Below are 18,322 nucleotides of genomic sequence, written 5' to 3' on the forward strand. Positions count from 1 at the left end.
TTGAGGCAGATGTGGCACGACAAGCAGCAAAGACTTTTATTGTGCTTATGGCCGTGCTTTCTCTGACCGGCCGCGTGCCGGCGGAGCTCCGAGATGTCCACGCTTGGAACGCGAGCTGGCTGACATCACATTCACCCCTCAGACACGGAAACACCGGAGCTGCACCTCCAAGCTGCCATCATCCACCCAGGAGGGACAGAGAGAGGAGCGGTGGGGATGGGGAGGCCACTCCAGAATCATGCTTTCCTCTTTGGGGGGGGTCGCCTTTGAACATGTTTACACCTAACCTAAACCACCCTGACATGGGTTAGCTTGGGGGCTCAGAGGCGCTGCAACGTCACTCCTAGGTGTGGCAGGACGGTGGGGAGCTCAGGGCCGTCTGCTTGTGCTCTCACTGCCCTCAGCTGTCACAGAGACATCCTTTAAGCAGCAGCCTGACGGACCTCATCCGGGTGAGCGGACGGACTCCCCTCTGTGCTCAAGTTGAGCGAACCAACACAGGATTCTCAACACTGCGAGAACGAGGAGCAGCAGTAACTCATTGGAGGTGCAGCTGACTTTTCACAAGGCAGGAAAATTACCGTAAACATCTGTCTTTGAAAAGGGCTTCTTTATCCCACATACCTCAGGCTGGATTAGTGACGAGAACAGGAAATGTTAGAGTGCCTCTCAAGAGGTGAAACATTGGTCTGCAAGAGAGAATGTAAAGCAATAAAATAACTGCTTTTAACACAGAGCCAGCAGGTCTGATATATGTCATCAGTTTCCCACCCTGCCATGCGTGTCAGACGGATCTTAATATGTGCAAATTTATTTAGGGGAAAAAGAAAACAAAATAGAGCACAGAATCTAAAGCCAACGAGCTACTTACCAGGACTGTCTTATATGATGTACGGAACAGGGCAGTATCTCTTCCCGCAGAATCCTGATTGTTTTGATATTTTTATTAACATGTCCCGAAACATAAATCATCCGAGGACTGGAGCTGATCCTTCTTCCCATCGCTCTCCTGTATCAGATTAGAGGGAGAAGACCAACCTGCCTCCAGAGTGCCGTGCTTCCGGTGTTGGAATGCAGCGTGCCGCTCCAGCTCCTTGTGCTGTCTATCGGAATCGAGCTGCCCAGCTCTCTGGGTCTGCAAACGTGCAAGACGTTCGGAGGTGTGCTGTCTGTGCAAAAGGAAAGTGAGGTCTTGTTTGCAGAGCAGAAGCAGCCATACACACTGCCTGGTATCCACAGACATACAGTACACATTCGGTTTACGACATCTCTCTGGCTGCACTTTCTTTAATGCTCAAACAGAGGTCTGATTCTTTAGTAGATTTAAGAAAGAAAATGAGACCCTTATGCTTTCATAAAGCAGATTCAAACTGCGGGTCCTTACTCACTCAGAGAAAACATGCGGAAGAGGCAGTCAGCTTCACTGTCCTGTAATTTCCATCTTTGGGGGGTCCGGCACCTTCTGGGAAATATAAAACTGTGCTAGTGTTAGTTTTACAGTGATGGAGGCATTTCAGTACTGTCATTGTCTCAGCATTTCTGGTGATTCAGTTTTGTTTGCAGGACACTGTATTGACCTGTCTTTTGTTTGCAGGGCTCAATGGGTGAAAGGCTTCCTGTTCTTCACACCCTTTTCGTTTGCTTTCTTCCTGCTACTGGAAAAAACAATTACACAAATCCAAGCAGTGCATCCCAGCTAATGATAATGTTCAGATACATGCACTATTGTGGTCATGACAGTATGCAATGAACAGTATAGCAAGTGTTTAGTTGTTGTATACAGTTTTGTTAATGAATGAATAGCAACTATTTTATATTTGCAAAATGCAATAGATTGTTTTGCATTATTTATTCGCAATATTTTGCAAGCGTGAAAAGTTTAGACATCATTATTTTGTTGACCGTTGTTCATCTTTGCCCCGTACATCAACAGCTACACAAGCACGTGGAACTGCGGAATAATCCGGTGTAGCTAATTTAATAATTTGACGTTAACTGCCAGTCGCTCTTGCTACAACAGGATAACCCATCAGCATCGGTGCTGTGATGCAGTGAGTCATGGGCACCACTGGGCTGCGGCTCTCTCAGCGGCTTTCTGACACCCTCACCTTTCAAGGGTTCCAGTAACTCCACAGCACAGCGGAGGGATTCCTGGGAAAGGCCTTTGACTTTGATATGTGTGATAAAACGCAGATGACAGGCTCTTGGGGCTCCTTCTCTATTTCTAACATTCCTTCCCCAGCGGACAGGACATCTTTTTTTTTCCTTTCTTGGGCATCTTCAATCCTTATCTTGTTGGACAGTAAAAATGATTATACCGTTAACCGCAACATGAAGACAATTTACATTACAATAGGGCTGCATCCTTCAATTAGTAATAGCCTGCAGTCTGCTATACAGCACAATGAAGGGACATTGCATTTATGAGCTGCTATGCTGCCACACACATTTCCGTGTCAGAATAGCTTGCCACAGTGCTCCCAACTGTCACATTATCTTAAACGGCACAAATGCAATGCTGAATTCCTTTAACATGCAAATACATAGATATTGCTATCATTGCTATAATGATCTCTGCATGCCGCCTCACATCCACAGAGTTTAAATGAGGAAAATAATTCATTTAATTTGTGATTTATACATATTTCAATGTGCACATTTTTTATTCAATTTATATATCTAAATCTGGGGAGAGATGCAAAATGATTTTTGATAGTTACTCATTTTGTTTTTATACTGGAAATGTGGCCTCCAACATCAGCAAGCAGATGATTCCACAAACACTCCCAACAGAAGTACCCAGCTTCACCCTCCAGTCATGAACCACACAACTTTCACAATTTAGAACGCTGGTCCTCCACTCACATACTGTATGGTGTCCCCTCATGGGTGAAACATGAAACCTTTGAACCACCTGATATTCCTTCTCTTCCAAGAAGATTAATTGCACTTCCTTTTGACTCATATTCAGACATCTGAAGAGAGTGCCTCGCAAAGCTTGGTCATCTGTTTTTCTGTGGGAACAAAGTCCTCACGTTTGTACTCTTCTGTGTAAATTGAAGGGAGATTGTAACTTGAACCCAGGGGCTGGGATCAGTTATTGTTAAAGAATTCTTTTTTTATTTTTCAAAAAGGCTCAGGCCCAGTGAAATGGTCTTTCACAAGCTAAAGCCTTGGCTGGTTTTGCCTAATATTTAGACCGTATGTATGATTAACATATCACATTACAGTGTCTCTTTCATCTAATTCCAAAGGGTAAAATTTACCTTGTGAAACAATAATAAAAATATCACCGACCAGAATCTGTTTCCCTTAGCCCTATAGGTCTGATTTAATCATGTGGGCCACAAAACTAAACATCTGCAATTTTCCACCAAGTCTCCATAAATCCTACATAGGTGCTGTATCAAGAACATAAGCTTGCAAACACCATCCCACCTCGGGCCCTGAAGGGAAGCCAGTCCTGTTACAATAAGTTCAGCCTCTCCCGTGGAGAGGGAGGGGGAGCCAGAGGGGCAAGGGGGAATTTTCACTTTGCCTTGTGCATAAAAAAAGAGGAGACTCGATCTAATCTATAGCGCCCTTCCTGAGGTTCACCCTAGAACACTGCGCCACAGGCATCGGAGCCCTTTATTTTATTTTTGTGGAAGTGCACTGAATACAGATAGATCTTGTTCAGGGCCAGAGGGAGGAGTTCAGCATCAGAAGGTTCAGACAAAATAGACCTGTGTGCACAGCCTGCCAAAAACAAGACTGAACAGCTAAAGGTAGGTTAAAAAACAGAGATTTTGCCACTGAAGTCAGGCTCGAGTAAGCCGATGGGCCTGGCTCAGTTCTGATGTCCAGCAGCCTTAGCCGGGCTCTCTGGGGCCATGGCTGAATGGCTCAGGCATGTTGTGCACAAGGGAGAGTCACAAAGCAGGTTTGCAGGGCTCTCCCTGGATCCGCCAGGCTCTCACTTTGTTTGGTGACTGTTTTTGAAGGCACTCTGTTCTCCCATTTTTATCAGTGCCAGCTTGTTATTTATAAAATGCTAATGTTGCTGGACCAGTGCTTAATCTGCTCAACAGGTAGCGGAACGGGAGATCATTGGAGCTGGAGATCAAAAACCTCCCACAACTGGGACATTTGGAGCAACAGACCTGACCGCCAAATTTGTGTTGGTTCATCAAAGATACCTGCTATTTCACATCTGATTAAAGCACAGCAGGCCCGTCCACCTGGGCCACAGGGAGGAAGAAAAGAGAGACATACTGAATATAAAAATCATGTACCCTGATGTACGACTAATCTTTTTTTTCTTGCAAAGGTTGACTTTGACTTAATTTAATATTTTAGCTTTGTAGCCTGTATATACATACATTCTGCTGTTTAACTTTTAATGACAGTAACTGTTTAATTTCATTTTGTCATCACAATATTCTTCATTTCATTGGGATACTTATGATGTTGTCATTAACAATGGATTGTTAAGTGGTACTTTAAATGCAACTATGTGTATGAGAGAGTGGACATAAATTATGTTCTTACCACCATATAAAGACCATGTGTTCATCCGTCCACTGTCTAAGCACTTCTTCCAGTTAAGGGAAGGGTCAAGGTAGAGATAGAGACTATCCTGGCAAGCAAAGGACACAAGGCAGGACATCAGTCCATCACAGGGCACACACTCACAGCAGGGGCAGTCAACCTGCTCATTGTGGGAGGAGACCAGTGCACCCAGGAAGACCCAAGTGAAAACAGGGTGCACACGCAGTACAAACACCATGCAGTTAGCAACCTGGGTCAGGAATGGAACCAAGGCAGCCATGCTAAACACTGTGCCTCCATGCCAGCCATGCCCTGTTACAAAAAAACAGTATTTGGGAACATATTAACTTTCTGAATAGTAATTGTGTAATTACTCAAACAGCAATAATGCAACATAAAATATTTAAGAATAAAGGGCTCTTAAAAAACATCCCAATCCCAAATGCCTTTTTTTTTTAAAGAAAAGCTAAGGGAGCCCACCTCCTGCAAGAATAAAAAAGAGTGGGCGTGGCTTATTCTAGTCATGGCCAGAGGAGTGGAGTCCTCTCCTGCACTAAAAGAAACAGAAGCAAGATTATCATCGCTAGGTTAACTGCCTGACCAGGAGAGATTACAGACTTGACTTTGCAGTTAAACAATGAAAGCATTTTTGTTATGTTTCCAAGGGGTAAAGGGAGAATGTGTCCTGAAATGCACACATTATTTCTGAACTAAGAGCCACGTTGCTCATATAAAACATTACACGTCTCACTGAAAACAGAGCCCTGCCAATGCAGCTCATATGTAGCTGAGATACAGTGAGGCAGGGGAGTGTTTGGGTTGTCCACTCACAGTAAGAATGCTCCCCACTAAAACAAATTAAAGGAGAAAAATCAAAGCGATCGCTGGCTTTTGGATACCAAAACAACAGCACAGGTTTTGCAAGTACCTCTGCAACTGCAGTGAAAGATTTACAAGAAGGCTTTCAAAACATTTAGCTCCAGCACACAATTTGATCTAGCTTTGCTCACTCCAAACAGAGGCCAAATGGGCGCAAGGCAGGGTACACCCTGGACGAGACGCCAGTCCACTGCGGGGCAGACTCACACTAGGGCCAGTTAACCCATCACAGGTCACCTGTATCTGCCAGAAGCAGAGACAAGATTTAACCATAGAAAACATGGTGTTTAGAGAAGAATAGCATGACTGAACTCTCCTCATCTCATGATATTTTCAAGGCACTGGTCTTTGATGAGATTGGTGGGAAGCTGTGTGTACAGCACTGCTTGCCAATCCAACACTGACAAACCACTTTTCTGTCACATAGCCACTTTACACCAGTGCATGTCAGAGAATGACATTATTTACATTTCTCCTTTTTAAGGGACATTCTTAGAAACCAGCTGAAAAAGAGCTTCAAGTTGGGATGGAAATAGTTATCTCCCGAGCACAAGGAAAAAAAAAGTCACTAACACATCTGGAGTTTCACCTGATTCACACAGGTCACTTGACTTTTATTTACAAAGCAACAACCATAGAAAAAACACTACAAAACACCGAAATGAAAAGACAAGTTTATGACAGCTAGGTTACTGCCACAGAGCACTCCAGTCAGTTCTGTGGAAAACTCAAAGCAGTTTCACATGAAAGCAGACCGGAATTTGTCGGGTTTTGATAAAATTTCAAAACTAAAGTACAATCAGCGGGAGGGGGACAAAATACACAAAACAAGCAAAGACCGTGCTGTCGGAGTACCAGGCGCGGCTAGCCTGGAGCTGTGGCTGGACACTGCTAGAATTTCAAGCAGCGATATTTCAGGAACATTTGTCTTGTGCCGGAGCCCAGGCACGTAACCTTTCGGATGCCATTTGTGCCAGCGCCTCTGCCTCACTCCGAGATCAAGAGAGCTCCCCGGCGAAGGTACGCTCCCCCAGCCGGCAGCCTGCACGGCTCTCCAGCAGCATTCTGTGTCGCCATGTGGAGTCCCAGATGTAGGAAATGAAATAATCCACGCTCATACAGTCATGAAAGTGCCCATCTGGCACATCAGAATATTAAGCCTTGAAATCACACAGGCGTGGGCTCTCTTTTTGCTATGGCATTTCATAACAGCTATGGAGTGCGTTAGCCCTGTGATCCATCCTGGAGATAATACTGATGCTCTCAAACGTACAGCGGCTGTTAAAAAGAGCGAAGCTTGCTGCAAATGAGAAGATGAATACTGCAAAATGGAGCGCATTAAAAATCCTAAATTTATGACACATGCGATAGTGGTATGAGAACAATAAGAATGGCACAAGTTTTCATGTTTATGTTGACTTAAGCGTGGTACAAAACAATAAAGTGCTTTTCTGGGAGTCATCATAAGAAAAATACACCAACACTTTTCATTCCAGTTCAACGAAGGTGCAACTGCTGCGAGGAAGTCAAAATCACAGCAGGAAAGTCCAGCGGAATTAAGTGAAATTTCCTCAGCTTTTCGCCTTTTTCATTATCTGTGTTTTTGTTTACTGGCTTTATCTAAATGAGCACCCCTCCCCCCTCCTCCGCCCTTTCCCATTCCTCTCCCCTCTGCAGCCCCTTTTGGTTAATCTCAGCTTAAAGGATGATTCAACAGAGCCACAGATGTGACCAGTGCCCCCTCTCACTGCCTCTTCATGGGCTATTTAATTAAAAAAAATGCACTGAAGCTAATGGCTCTAATGAGATGCACAAGGCCGAGTGAACCTAATTAGGGAAGCAGAGGACTGTCCGTTTCCATCCGTCACAGACGAACAGGATGGGAGCTGTTTTACAAACTTTGCTTTCTGAGATGGTTCGCCACTCATCGTCCCCGCAGGTGTGATATTTAGGTGAAGCGCCAGTTCATTTTCCGTTGTGTTCTGTCACCCTGTAACTAATGCTACATCTGCGCCTGGTCTCCCAGGTTTTAGAAACGATTCCTCTTCATGTCTTGGCAGCTCAGACATGACTTTGCATGGTGTCTGTAAGCAAGTGTTCGTGGAGAACACACTCGTCTGCTTCTGAATCGTCCTCTGATCTGACCTTCTCTCATTCTTTTCCATGCACACTCACTCGTTGTACGACTCCAGCAAGCAGTAGCTCTTTAAGGGGCTGAAGGCTGCTTTGCTGAAGGTATGTAAACATTGTACAACTGGATCAACTGCCTGGCCTTCTCCTGTAGAGTTAGTTATCTTAGCAAATAATCTGCACTAATAAATTAAATTTATAGTGCAGAAATAAAGGAGCAGAAAGGTGCTGATCATGTCACTTAGAAATTAAGAGCCTATCAGCATTATGACATTCTCTGTTCTTGTCTTTTGGTTTACCCACAACATTGTCAAAACACAATGACAATCCAAATAAAAGAAGCACAGAATATCCTGAATTGCCTGCCTGCCTATTGCTGCTATCCCAAAAAAGAAACAGGGCAGTGTTTTACATTTTTCACCATGGTAAAATCATCACATCCGCCCAGTTCGGTTGAGAACACCTCCATGAAAATCCTGCAGGAAGGTGCCGTCTTCAGCTTAGGCATGCAGAAACACATTCCTCTGTGCAGTGTATTGTTTATGGCTACAGCAACTGGTATTTTCCTGATATAAATCTAAATTCTGAACAGAGAAGGACAATGGATCCCATGGAAGTTACTGGGCAGAGAAACTCATTCTTCTGCTAGAACGTCCGGTCAGCCATTGTGGTCCTGGAAGTTCCCAGACAAAACTCTGACTGAAAAGATGGACTCGGGTATTGTAACACTGAGTAGTCCTGTTCTCTGGCTCATGTTTGTCACTTTGGTTTAGCTCTTCTGGTGACACGGGGAACCAATGGCTCAATAAATCAACAAGCACAGCATCCCTCAGTCTAGCGCACATTCCTAATGGCTACAGAAAAGGTCAGTCTGTACCCAGGCAAAAGTACAGTCTGGAACACAGGAAGATATAAACCAGGATAATGAGGGACTTGTGAGAATGCTGATAGGCTAATTAGAGGCAAAGCATTTCATATTGGCTGGGACCACCCTAGTAGCAAAATAGACCTCCTGTCTTTTCCAAGTAAAATCAAAGGGCAATCTAGAAAGTTAATCTATATTCATAGGGAACGCCAAAATCATTCCCTCCACGGCTTCTCAACTGCTATGCCAATTAAGAGGAAAATAGGGGTTTGCTGAGCTGTAAAAAAGGCACTGTTATGTCAGGTGCTGGTGTTTTTTTTTAAAGGGACTGTAAAAACACCTGCATCCTATTCACAGACAAAGGGAGGTGTCCTTTTTCTTTAAGTAAACCAGACTCCTGATAAACACACTGCCGGCTTGATAAGCAGATCCCTCCCACTTCTGAAACCTAGTCCCATTTTTTTTTTTTGCTGTTAATGTGTCACAAATAAGATGGGAAGGATGAGTTTGGACTGAAGGCAGTTTCTAATAATGATAGTGGTGTTAAAACATACTGCACTTACAGAGCAGCACTTGGAGCTGACTGTCTGAAGCACTCACAGTTTCAGCTCCATACCTTGTGCCAAAAGTGTGTAGGAAGCAGGGAGTAGTTGATCTGATTTTATTCTTACCCTTCACAATACCTCTAGCCCATATGTTGTCTCTGAAACACTGTGGTCGATTTTTGCGCAACTCTGACTTGAATCTGGGTTGAGATTCTCAGGCAGAGAGGAGCAGACGCTTGAAGACTTGCTCTAAGGTTGTGTAAGAAGCTCTATACAAAATGGAGCAAGAGCTTGCTATTTCTGATGTGACAGTAGTGCCTGTTGTGTTCTAGGCTTTACCAGAGCTCTGTGAAAGGGTAGCTACAAGCACAAATGTATCATGAAGCAAACAACTAAGCCATGGTGAAGCTGGCACCCTGGTTTCTTCTCATTCAAGAAACGACTGGATGAGATCTTTGGATCAGGTAGCTAATAACCATCCAACAGACTAGATGAACCAAATGAAACCTTCTTTATGTTCTTGTTCTCCAAACTCACCACACTGCTCTGCACACTGCAGGACCAGTGCAGACTCACTAAGGTGAGCTTTAGAGGCAGGCAAGGGTTAACATCTTCTCAACATTAGAATGATTCCAGAGCTACAGAGGGAACTGCTACCTTATTTTACTTTGGCAATATACTCATACAATGGCTCTGGGCCTTAGTGTGCTGCTGTCAAATGATAATGGAGTCTTGAATCACCACCTGACACTGACTAAGGAGAGATATCATTCATTTCTCAAGCTGATATGAACAAAAAAAAATAAATAAGTGAAGGCAAAGAGGTCTTTAATTGTAAGCTTTTAAAGGCTTTTAAATGTAAGGAACAGGAAAAAGCAATTTAGTCCACTAAAGGCTGCTCTGTTGTTGGAATGACCCCAGTGTTCTTGCGGCAACTTCACCTGACGCGCTATCAGTGGAAGAGTGCATCCTTCCCTTTTTACCCATCAAATAGTAAATCTTTATAATTAATGAGAAATTGCACGGTTTATAGCATTTCAGACATGCTAAGCTTAAATAATGTCCTCCTTTCTTTCCTTCCCATCCAATCCCTTTGCTAACACATTATTTTGTTCTTCTGTTTCGGCAGAAACCCAACAAACCCTGATTCCAGAAACCCACCCTTATTTTCATTTCACACTTACCAAAAATATGTTTTTTTCATAGCTGAATGTGTATACTTGAATTCCAGATTCCAGCTACTGAGCACTGTGAAAAGAAGAAGGCAAGAAGAGAGCTGGCGTGTGGAGCAGGGCGAGGGTGTGTTCCCAGATCGGGAGCTTTTCTGCCCTCCTGAGTGGGGCTGGGACCAAGACTGAGGCCTCATGCCCTCAGCACGGTACACGGTACCAACTTTCAGGCTGGTGCCTAAGGGGTTTCCAACCGACGTGGAAGGCGGTGTTTTCAGCAACAGTCGAGCTTGTCGTCACACTCCTCACTGCCACCTGACTGACCTGCGGCAGACGGAGGCTCACTTCACTCAACAAACCTACGTACGCTAAAACCACTTCACTAATCACAAACTGCTCCATCTTATTACCAGCAGCCTAATGTTGCCTTTAATTTAATCTCTCCGAAAAAAAAAAGAAAATCCACCCTTCCTTCTCTGCAGCCTCCCCCCTCTCCAGCCTCTCCAAAAGCCAACAACATAATTTTCATAAGCCACCTCTCCACTTGGTGGTGTCTGTCCCGTTGACACATGGCCAAAGTCGCCAGCAGGAGCGAAATCTGTCCAATCCAGAAGCTAAATGAGTCACTGAGAGTCAATCTGTTTTTCCTCCGCGCGCTGCCGGGCTCTCCGAGGGGTCGGTCCGCAGTGCGCCGGCTCCCGCTCAGAGCTTGCGGCCCCAGCTCCCACTGGCTTTGGCGCTCTCCTGCTTCCTCCCGCCTGCGCCGCTCGCCGCGGCCGCGGACGGGGGCCCTCGGGGGCCCGGGCCGGCGTCGCGCTGCTCGGCCGACCGCGCCAGCACGGAGAAGGAGGACGTCTTGGCCGCGCCGTACCGGCTGCTGCAGTAGCTCACCAAGCATCTGAGGGAAACAAAAGGCCGGAAAAAGAGATTTTTGAGTCACAATAAGTCCGTTTTATCACCGCTCTGCAGTGCCATCTCGGCCTCTCAGCTTGTTTATCTTTCCCTCTCTGCTGTTTGTAAAACCTGGGCACATCACGTGTGTGTCTACTGTGAGGTGAGCTTCACCCACTGCTGGACCGTCCACCTGTGTCCACAATCCCCTCGCAGGGCACAGAGAACTTATCTGGAATCTACTGACGACTCCAGCGAGATAACCGGTCACCCCTGTAGCAGGATGTGTCAGTAAGTCTGTGTGCAGGTTTATCTGGGGCACCCATGAGCAGAGGCGCATCGTCCAAAAGAATTATATCCACTGTAGCTACAGAGTCTAAATGCCACCAAATGCTGAGCTGAAGGTTTTTTTCATAATCCGAGACTTGTATAAAATAATACTTATAACTCCAAATATTTTATAGAGAGCTTTTCATACTAAAGGATCCCGAAGCGTTTTACATATGAAATGCTTCATCCGGCACTGATATGCAGCCCCACCTGGGTGACACACAGAGGGCACTCTGCACCTGCACAGCAGGTCAGGGGGAGGAGGGAGAAACTCATCCACTCATTGATTTTTATTAGCCCAGAGTGGAAATTAGTCAGGAGTTAACAGACAGAAGAGAAGAAAGTAAACAAGAACTCAGAAATCACGGAATCTTTTTCTTTTGAAATATTCCAAAGTGCAGAGACAGGCATTGAAACAAATTTAAAAAAGGTTTTCTGATAAAACGATATTTTCATTATTTAAGCAGAAAGGTCTTCAATTTCACAATAGTAAATTGTGAATTTTTGCCATGTATACAGGAGCGGTTATACACATTGAATGTCAGGTATGCAAATGCACCTATTGCAATGCAATTGTACACCATAACTATATACATCTTCAATCTGGGTTTTACATACAGCTGCAGATAATACCAGCTTTCAGTGAAGTTCTGGCAATTGTAGTGCAGTTACAAAATCACTCAAGGTTACACTTTGATTAATTCAGTAATAAAATTCAGAAGCACCATGTAAAAAACTCACTCAAGTGTCTTTCGTCTCAAATATTCTTGCATTTCAAACCATCTGTTTTAACAGTGACACTTCTCTTTTGTCCAGGACGTTACACTTCATGTTCTTCTAGGGCTCAATCTAACAAACACAAATTTGATACCACTGACATAAAATGCATGCATGCCATATTATTTAACTCATCCCTTCCCCTAAAACAGAGCCACAAACTAAACACTTTGACAACAGCCCATGCGCACAACCATATCAGTTAAATTACTAAACATATTCTTTCTTAAATCTGAGCAGTTTCATTTTTTATTGAAATTGAGCTTATAAAACCTGCTTTACATATGCAGAAAATCCCTACAAAAAAACTGAAGGACTGAAGTAATGCCCTGGGTTTCTGAAGACTACACGTATCTCCATATTCTACACTAGAAACATGAAGGCAGTGAGAAGACACACAAGAACAGGTCAGTCACTATGACTCATCTGGGTCACTCCGCACCTGCGGCCACAAGCTCCTTCTGTCCAGTTCAGTTTAAACTACAGCATAACCCCTGCCTTCCCTTATTCCCACGATTCTCAGCAATCTGCAGGAAGGGAAGCATTCCATCTGAACCCAATTCCTTTACTCCACAGCGGCCTCTGTGACTGTGACACTGCAACCTTTCAGCCAAGTCAAGAGGTTGCAGTGGCAACAGGACAACATCTGGCAGTAACTGGCATGGAACTTCATAGGAAGAAAGATTTCCAGTGGTCAACGGAGCTGTAATCATGAAACACACCACAGAAAATTATTGTATTGACTGGAGGACAGCACACAAGTCTTCTCATAAAGAAAGAAGAAAGGCCTAGGGCAGTCAGCACCTGCAAACAGCAAAAAAAAAAAAAAAAAGCCCTTGTAGTGCACAAAAAACTGAGACCATATGTCAATCAGGGCAAACAGGTTATCTCCCAAAGCAAAAACATTTCTATAAAAGTAAGAAGCAATTCAATAAATTAGATAAGCACACCTCTATTCCTGAATGTGGGCTGTATGAATTTGCCGTACACAGAGCTTCAAGAAAATTCTTGACCGATTATTCTTTATATTAAATTTAGCAACACTTCATAAAAGACTTTAGAGGATAAACTCAACATGGGCTTATCCTTCCAAGGAATTAGACTGGCGCTCCAAATAGTTCATCAAGTATGAAAAACAAAGGCAGTTCATGACTGCAATTCCACAGTCACTCACCACAATCAAGAGGTGCTTGATGTAAAGTGTCAGGACATTGTCAAGGACCCTTCAGGTTGCTCAGCAACCTCCAACTCGAGTGGACATGTCTAGAATGAACACTATCTTTGTGAGCTTTTCACTTCTGGGTTCCTGTAATAACCGTTTTTTCATGTTTCCCCGGCAATCGTCTCGATTGATAATGCGATTACAAATAGCCAATGCCTTTCAGTGGCATGACATTGCACAAGAGCCTGAAACATCCACTCTCAAAAATAACTAGGTGTCCTTCTTCTTTATGTTTAAGATTGATCCCATTACGAAATCAATCTGTGATGGGGAAATGCTTAAGAATGAACTTCATGCCGTGACAAATCATTAACACAGCAAAACCTTTCCTTGACAGTGTTGCAAACAAACAGCTGGCCTGAAGCTGTCAGATTCATATTCTTTCTGAAATTGGTGAGCACCTCTCAGACACCACTAGGTCTTTGCCAAGATACCGTCTGAGCTGAGAGCCCAGAGCAGTGTGAGGGGTCAGCATCTGAGTCTCCCACCAACAAGTTGCTGTGGCTTGGAAGTGCTGATTGGAAGAGAAGAGCCCCTCCTATCGGTCCAGCAGCCACTTACAGCAGAAGCTAGTTTTCCTTTTCTAGGCCTCCCTCCCCAACACTGACCAGCTCCAGCCTCTGCCTGGCTCAGCGTCTGACTCCTGGCTTCTGAGGCCACAAGGAGGGAACGCAGTCATCATTACAGAGAAACGGAAACCGATACTGTATCAGTGCTGAGGACCTGGAGGACAGAAGGAACATCTGAGACTGGGACGAAAACAAAACTACTGACAATATACTGACATTATTAATATTTATGAGAAGTCATCTGAATTTTGAATCTATTTCCATTTCCTTCTGTTATCATTACCTTTACAGATAATGTGTCTAATTGTCAACATATGCACAGACATCTCTTTCTCTATATTTGTGTCCTTTAAGCACTGTCTTCCACATTAGTGTATAAACCTTAGATTAGGGTGATCAGTTTTTAAAGGATTTTAATGTTAATATAACAGGATCATTGTGTTAATGACACTTGTCAGTGTGGTTTTTCAATTCTAGTCACAATAATTGCAATGAAATGCATTGAAATTGACTAAGTGATCTGAATTGACGCTATTTCTGTCACCATATTCCTGCTCTACAACCATGGCTACATATAATTGTCAGGAATTATCAGAATCATTTGCAGTCCATTATTCAGGTTGGCAGAACAAAGCTCTATTTTTAGTGAAGTCAAAAACACACTTCCTGTGCTTAACAGTAGCTAACCTGTCGACAGATAAAAGCTCATAAAGGAAGTTCACAGTATCAGCTCAGTTATGAGCCGTTGCAAGAATGGTCTATTGTATTTTTCAAACAGCTTGGAAATATGGTTTGAGGCCTTAACCCAAATGTCACTCCAAATGTTTCTTCCAAATGCTCAAGGAATAAAAGATTTTGAAGTCATGAATGTGTTACTAAGTCAGTAATGGAACAATTGAACAAAATGTTCTGCCAGTTTTTCAATGGTGCTACTCAGTGAAGAGGCCCTGTATGTTAACCAATATTAATGAGGAAATGTTATTTTTTCCAGTTCAAGATTTTATAAAGAAACTGAAATACTTCTGGGTGTTAGCTTTAACTCCTGAAAAATCTGTACAATACTGAACTCATATCTCTGATTTATTTGTTACTTCCTGGTACAAGTAATGCTTTCAGTATTTGGACAGAAACCAGTCTCCATCCACTTAAGACAAGTCACACAAGGTCTGGAGAGATGCAATATAGACCAGAGAGCAAACACTTAAAAATCCTTCATGAAGTTTCTGTCTTCATTACTGCCTGTGGTTTATACTGCATTTCACTGTCACCAATTATTTCCATTTAACCACACAGAGAGCTTGAACTTTTCCTCATACACATAGCCTTATCTGTCAATGCTACTTAAATAATGTAATTAATGACTTAATTAACATTTCCATAATCTATTTTAATAAATCTCACGCAGCGTAATGAGAGTTTCTAACCTCGAGGCAGGGATATATAAAAATTCACAGCGTATACTTGTTTCGAGCAGGGCTGCCACAGTTCTGCTCATGACAGGGGAGAGGAAGTTTGGTCACAAGGCATTCATGAGCTTTCAGAAGGAGCTGGATACTGACGACCGGCCTCACAACCGGCCGTAGAAACGGACCTGCAGCAAGACAGTAGTCTAGCTGAAAGTTAGCTGAAAATTAGACCAGTTTCAGTGTAAAAGCACTGCTGCCTTCTTTGGACATTTATTCCTATCAAACTGATTTCCTTTTGTCTTGACTCCTGCCTTAACTCCTGTCATTGCTCTAATAAGCTCATTACTCCTATACAGATATATATATATATCCTGTTTTTCTTTAATGGAAACATGTAACAAATCATGCCCATGGTTTCCTTGAACTGTCTTTCAATATATGATAAAGTAAAACAATTGGTTTCTCTCCACACAGAATTACTTTGTGATAGGAACCAAATGCATAAACACCAAAGTTGTGCAGTGACTGTGCATTCATTCAAAGGAATATGCAGCTAAAAATTTCAGCTTGCGTCTCTATGAGATATCCATGATTGAAAATAAGTATGGGGCAGTGGATGGGGCATACCTGTAAGGTATCGCAGAGAAATCATAAATAAATGTTATTACCTTATAGTAACTGTTTGCATACATACAAGAGTACACAGAATGTTAGTGGTTGGCCAGCAAGAAGGTACTGTATGTGTATTTTTGTGACAGTCCTGGGTGGCATGGTGACACAGTGGCAAGCAATGCTGCCTTGCGGCACTGTGGCCCAGGGTTGAGTTCTTGACCTGTGGTGCTGTCTGCGTGGAGTGTGCTTCGGTTCCTTCCCACAGTCCAAAAACATACTGGCACGTTAATTGGCGTCTGTGAAAATCGGCCCTGGTGCGAGTGTGTGTGTGTGTCTGTGTCTGTGTGTGCCCTGTGGTGGACTGGCGCCCTGTCCAGGGTGTACCTTGCCTTGTGTCCATTACTTGCCGGGTCAGGCTCTGGCTCTGGGTCGCCTGCAGACCTGAATCTGATAAAATGGTTAGAAAAGGGATGGATGAGTGTAAGAGGGCTCAATGTTTCCGAATCAACCCTTAGAAACCAGGATACTGTTAAATTCTCCTGCGGCAGGAGACCTGGTCTTTGGCAGAAGCAGTGCTGGGTGGTACCGAAACCAAACTCCAGTGGAGAAGAGCTGCACTTGTCACAGTTAGTTGGAAATCGAGGCAGTGATGCCTGACTGGCAGGTGGGGAAGCTACGCCGATCTGCTCAATCTAACTACATCTAAAAGGTAACCAAGTATTCCCAGATAGGAGGCAGCGTGCGCAACACCACCACTGCAAACTGTAAACTGACTACAGCCGGAACAAAATGAATTTAAACTCTAACCAGAAACACACACAAATCACACAACAAGGCTACTGTGTTATAAACAGTCATTTTACTGCTGAGGCTACAGTAGAAAAACAAATGGATCAGCAGCTACAGACAGGTGGTTCTTAACATGTTTAAACGGATACAGAAAGCCTTTTGCAGAGCAAAACAGATGATAATTTTCATGGACAAATTCATAAATCCAGCACAGTCTGTTCATCACAGAGGGTCACTACCTCCTAATCACTTTTATGTTAATCCAGAGTGGGCAGTTGGAGAGGAGTGGAGGGTCGCCTTCGACTGCTCCAGTCCTGCCTGACTCGCTGGTACAACACACACAGAGAAAGACACCTATAAAACCTGAGTCAGCTGAGCTCACAGCTTGGTTTTTCACATCTTACTCTTTGTTGTTGGTTTTGAAGGCTGAACATGCATTTGACTAGGTCCCAGAACATAATTTTCAAGACCCAAAAAACATTTAAACAAAATTTAATACCTTTACCCATGTGAAACAATATTGCAGAAATATACATGCACGTTGACGTAAAAAACAATGTCTTTTTGCATGCTGCATAAGGAAATGAAATAAACCTATGACTGCAAGGGAACTCTTGAATGCGGAAAATTAAAATGATCCAGGCACCAGAAGTGTTTGGACAATCCCTGTCTGTTGAAGAATGCAAGGAACCTTCTCAGCTTTCAGCCTGTGTATAAGCAGCTGAGGCTCGCTGTCTGCAGCTGCAGGTAACGGTAGAGATGCAAAAGATGAACTGTTTTTATGCATTGGTTAAATTAATAAATCCACTGAATATGAAAGTGGAAATATACTTACTTGAAAGAGAAAATATAAAACGGCACGAGGTGCTTGTTAACAAAACATATTTGTAAAGATCTCTCTTGATCCACGGATTCCCTGACTCTGAGAGATCTTTGAAGCTGTGAATGTCTTGTCACCAGTAGAACTGCTGGTAACCTTTCATGGCACAGCTAACGGCCTCAGTGGGTGCAGCCTGGGGGAAGAGACCAGCACCCTCACAGGTAAGGCCTATGGCTATAGTGTGCAGACAAACAGCAGCGATAACGCTCTTGACAGGGCTTGGGCAGATGGAGAGCAACATTAACCCTCGCAGTGTTGATCAAGGGCTGGCAGAAACAAAGGATCAAACACAAATAAAGAGAACAACACAGATCTCTTTCTATAGAGTCTCATCTATATATGCAGGCTGTGACGGAGATAAAGGAAGATGAAAGCACGTTGTTTATGTTGTTACAGCACTTGGGTGTCATTAGTCCCCCAGTGCTGTCTTTGATTAAAAAGCAACTTTAAAGTATGCTGCTATAAATGTGTATGGAGATGCTAAAATACACACCTAAGAACATTCATTATTAATTGATAGAATAACAGTGAATGTAGAAATAAGGGATAAGGGTTGTGGGAGTCTGGAACAAGATACCCAGCCATGTTGTTAAAGCTGGATGAGATCCTGGGATCAATTAACTACTAACTACCAAATGTCTAGATGACCTGAATGACCTCATCTTGTTTGTAATGTTTCCTATAAAACATTATAAAAACAAGAATCAACTTGTGCAGCAAGCAAATGC

The 18,322-nt window shown here is 43.4% G+C and overlaps 1 protein-coding gene across 1 annotated transcript in view; it reads right to left on the minus strand.

Moving 5' to 3' along the window:
• Positions 1–10,678: 10,678 nt before the first annotated feature.
• The window catches only part of LOC148651702 (uncharacterized), a 96,750-nt gene continuing 89,106 nt past the window's right edge, over positions 10,679–18,322 (minus strand). Inside the window, exon 5 of the mRNA XM_088597676.1 lies at positions 10,679–11,016. Coding sequence (XP_088453802.1) covers positions 10,821–11,016 — 196 coding nt within the window. The 3' untranslated portion in view covers positions 10,679–10,820. The remainder of the gene's footprint in view (positions 11,017–18,322) is intronic.

The sequence above is a fragment of the Lepisosteus platostomus genome, chromosome 11 (assembly GCF_059453375.1).
Source record: "Lepisosteus platostomus isolate fLepPlt1 chromosome 11, fLepPlt1.hap1, whole genome shotgun sequence".
Taxonomy (NCBI): domain Eukaryota; kingdom Metazoa; phylum Chordata; class Actinopteri; order Semionotiformes; family Lepisosteidae; genus Lepisosteus; species Lepisosteus platostomus.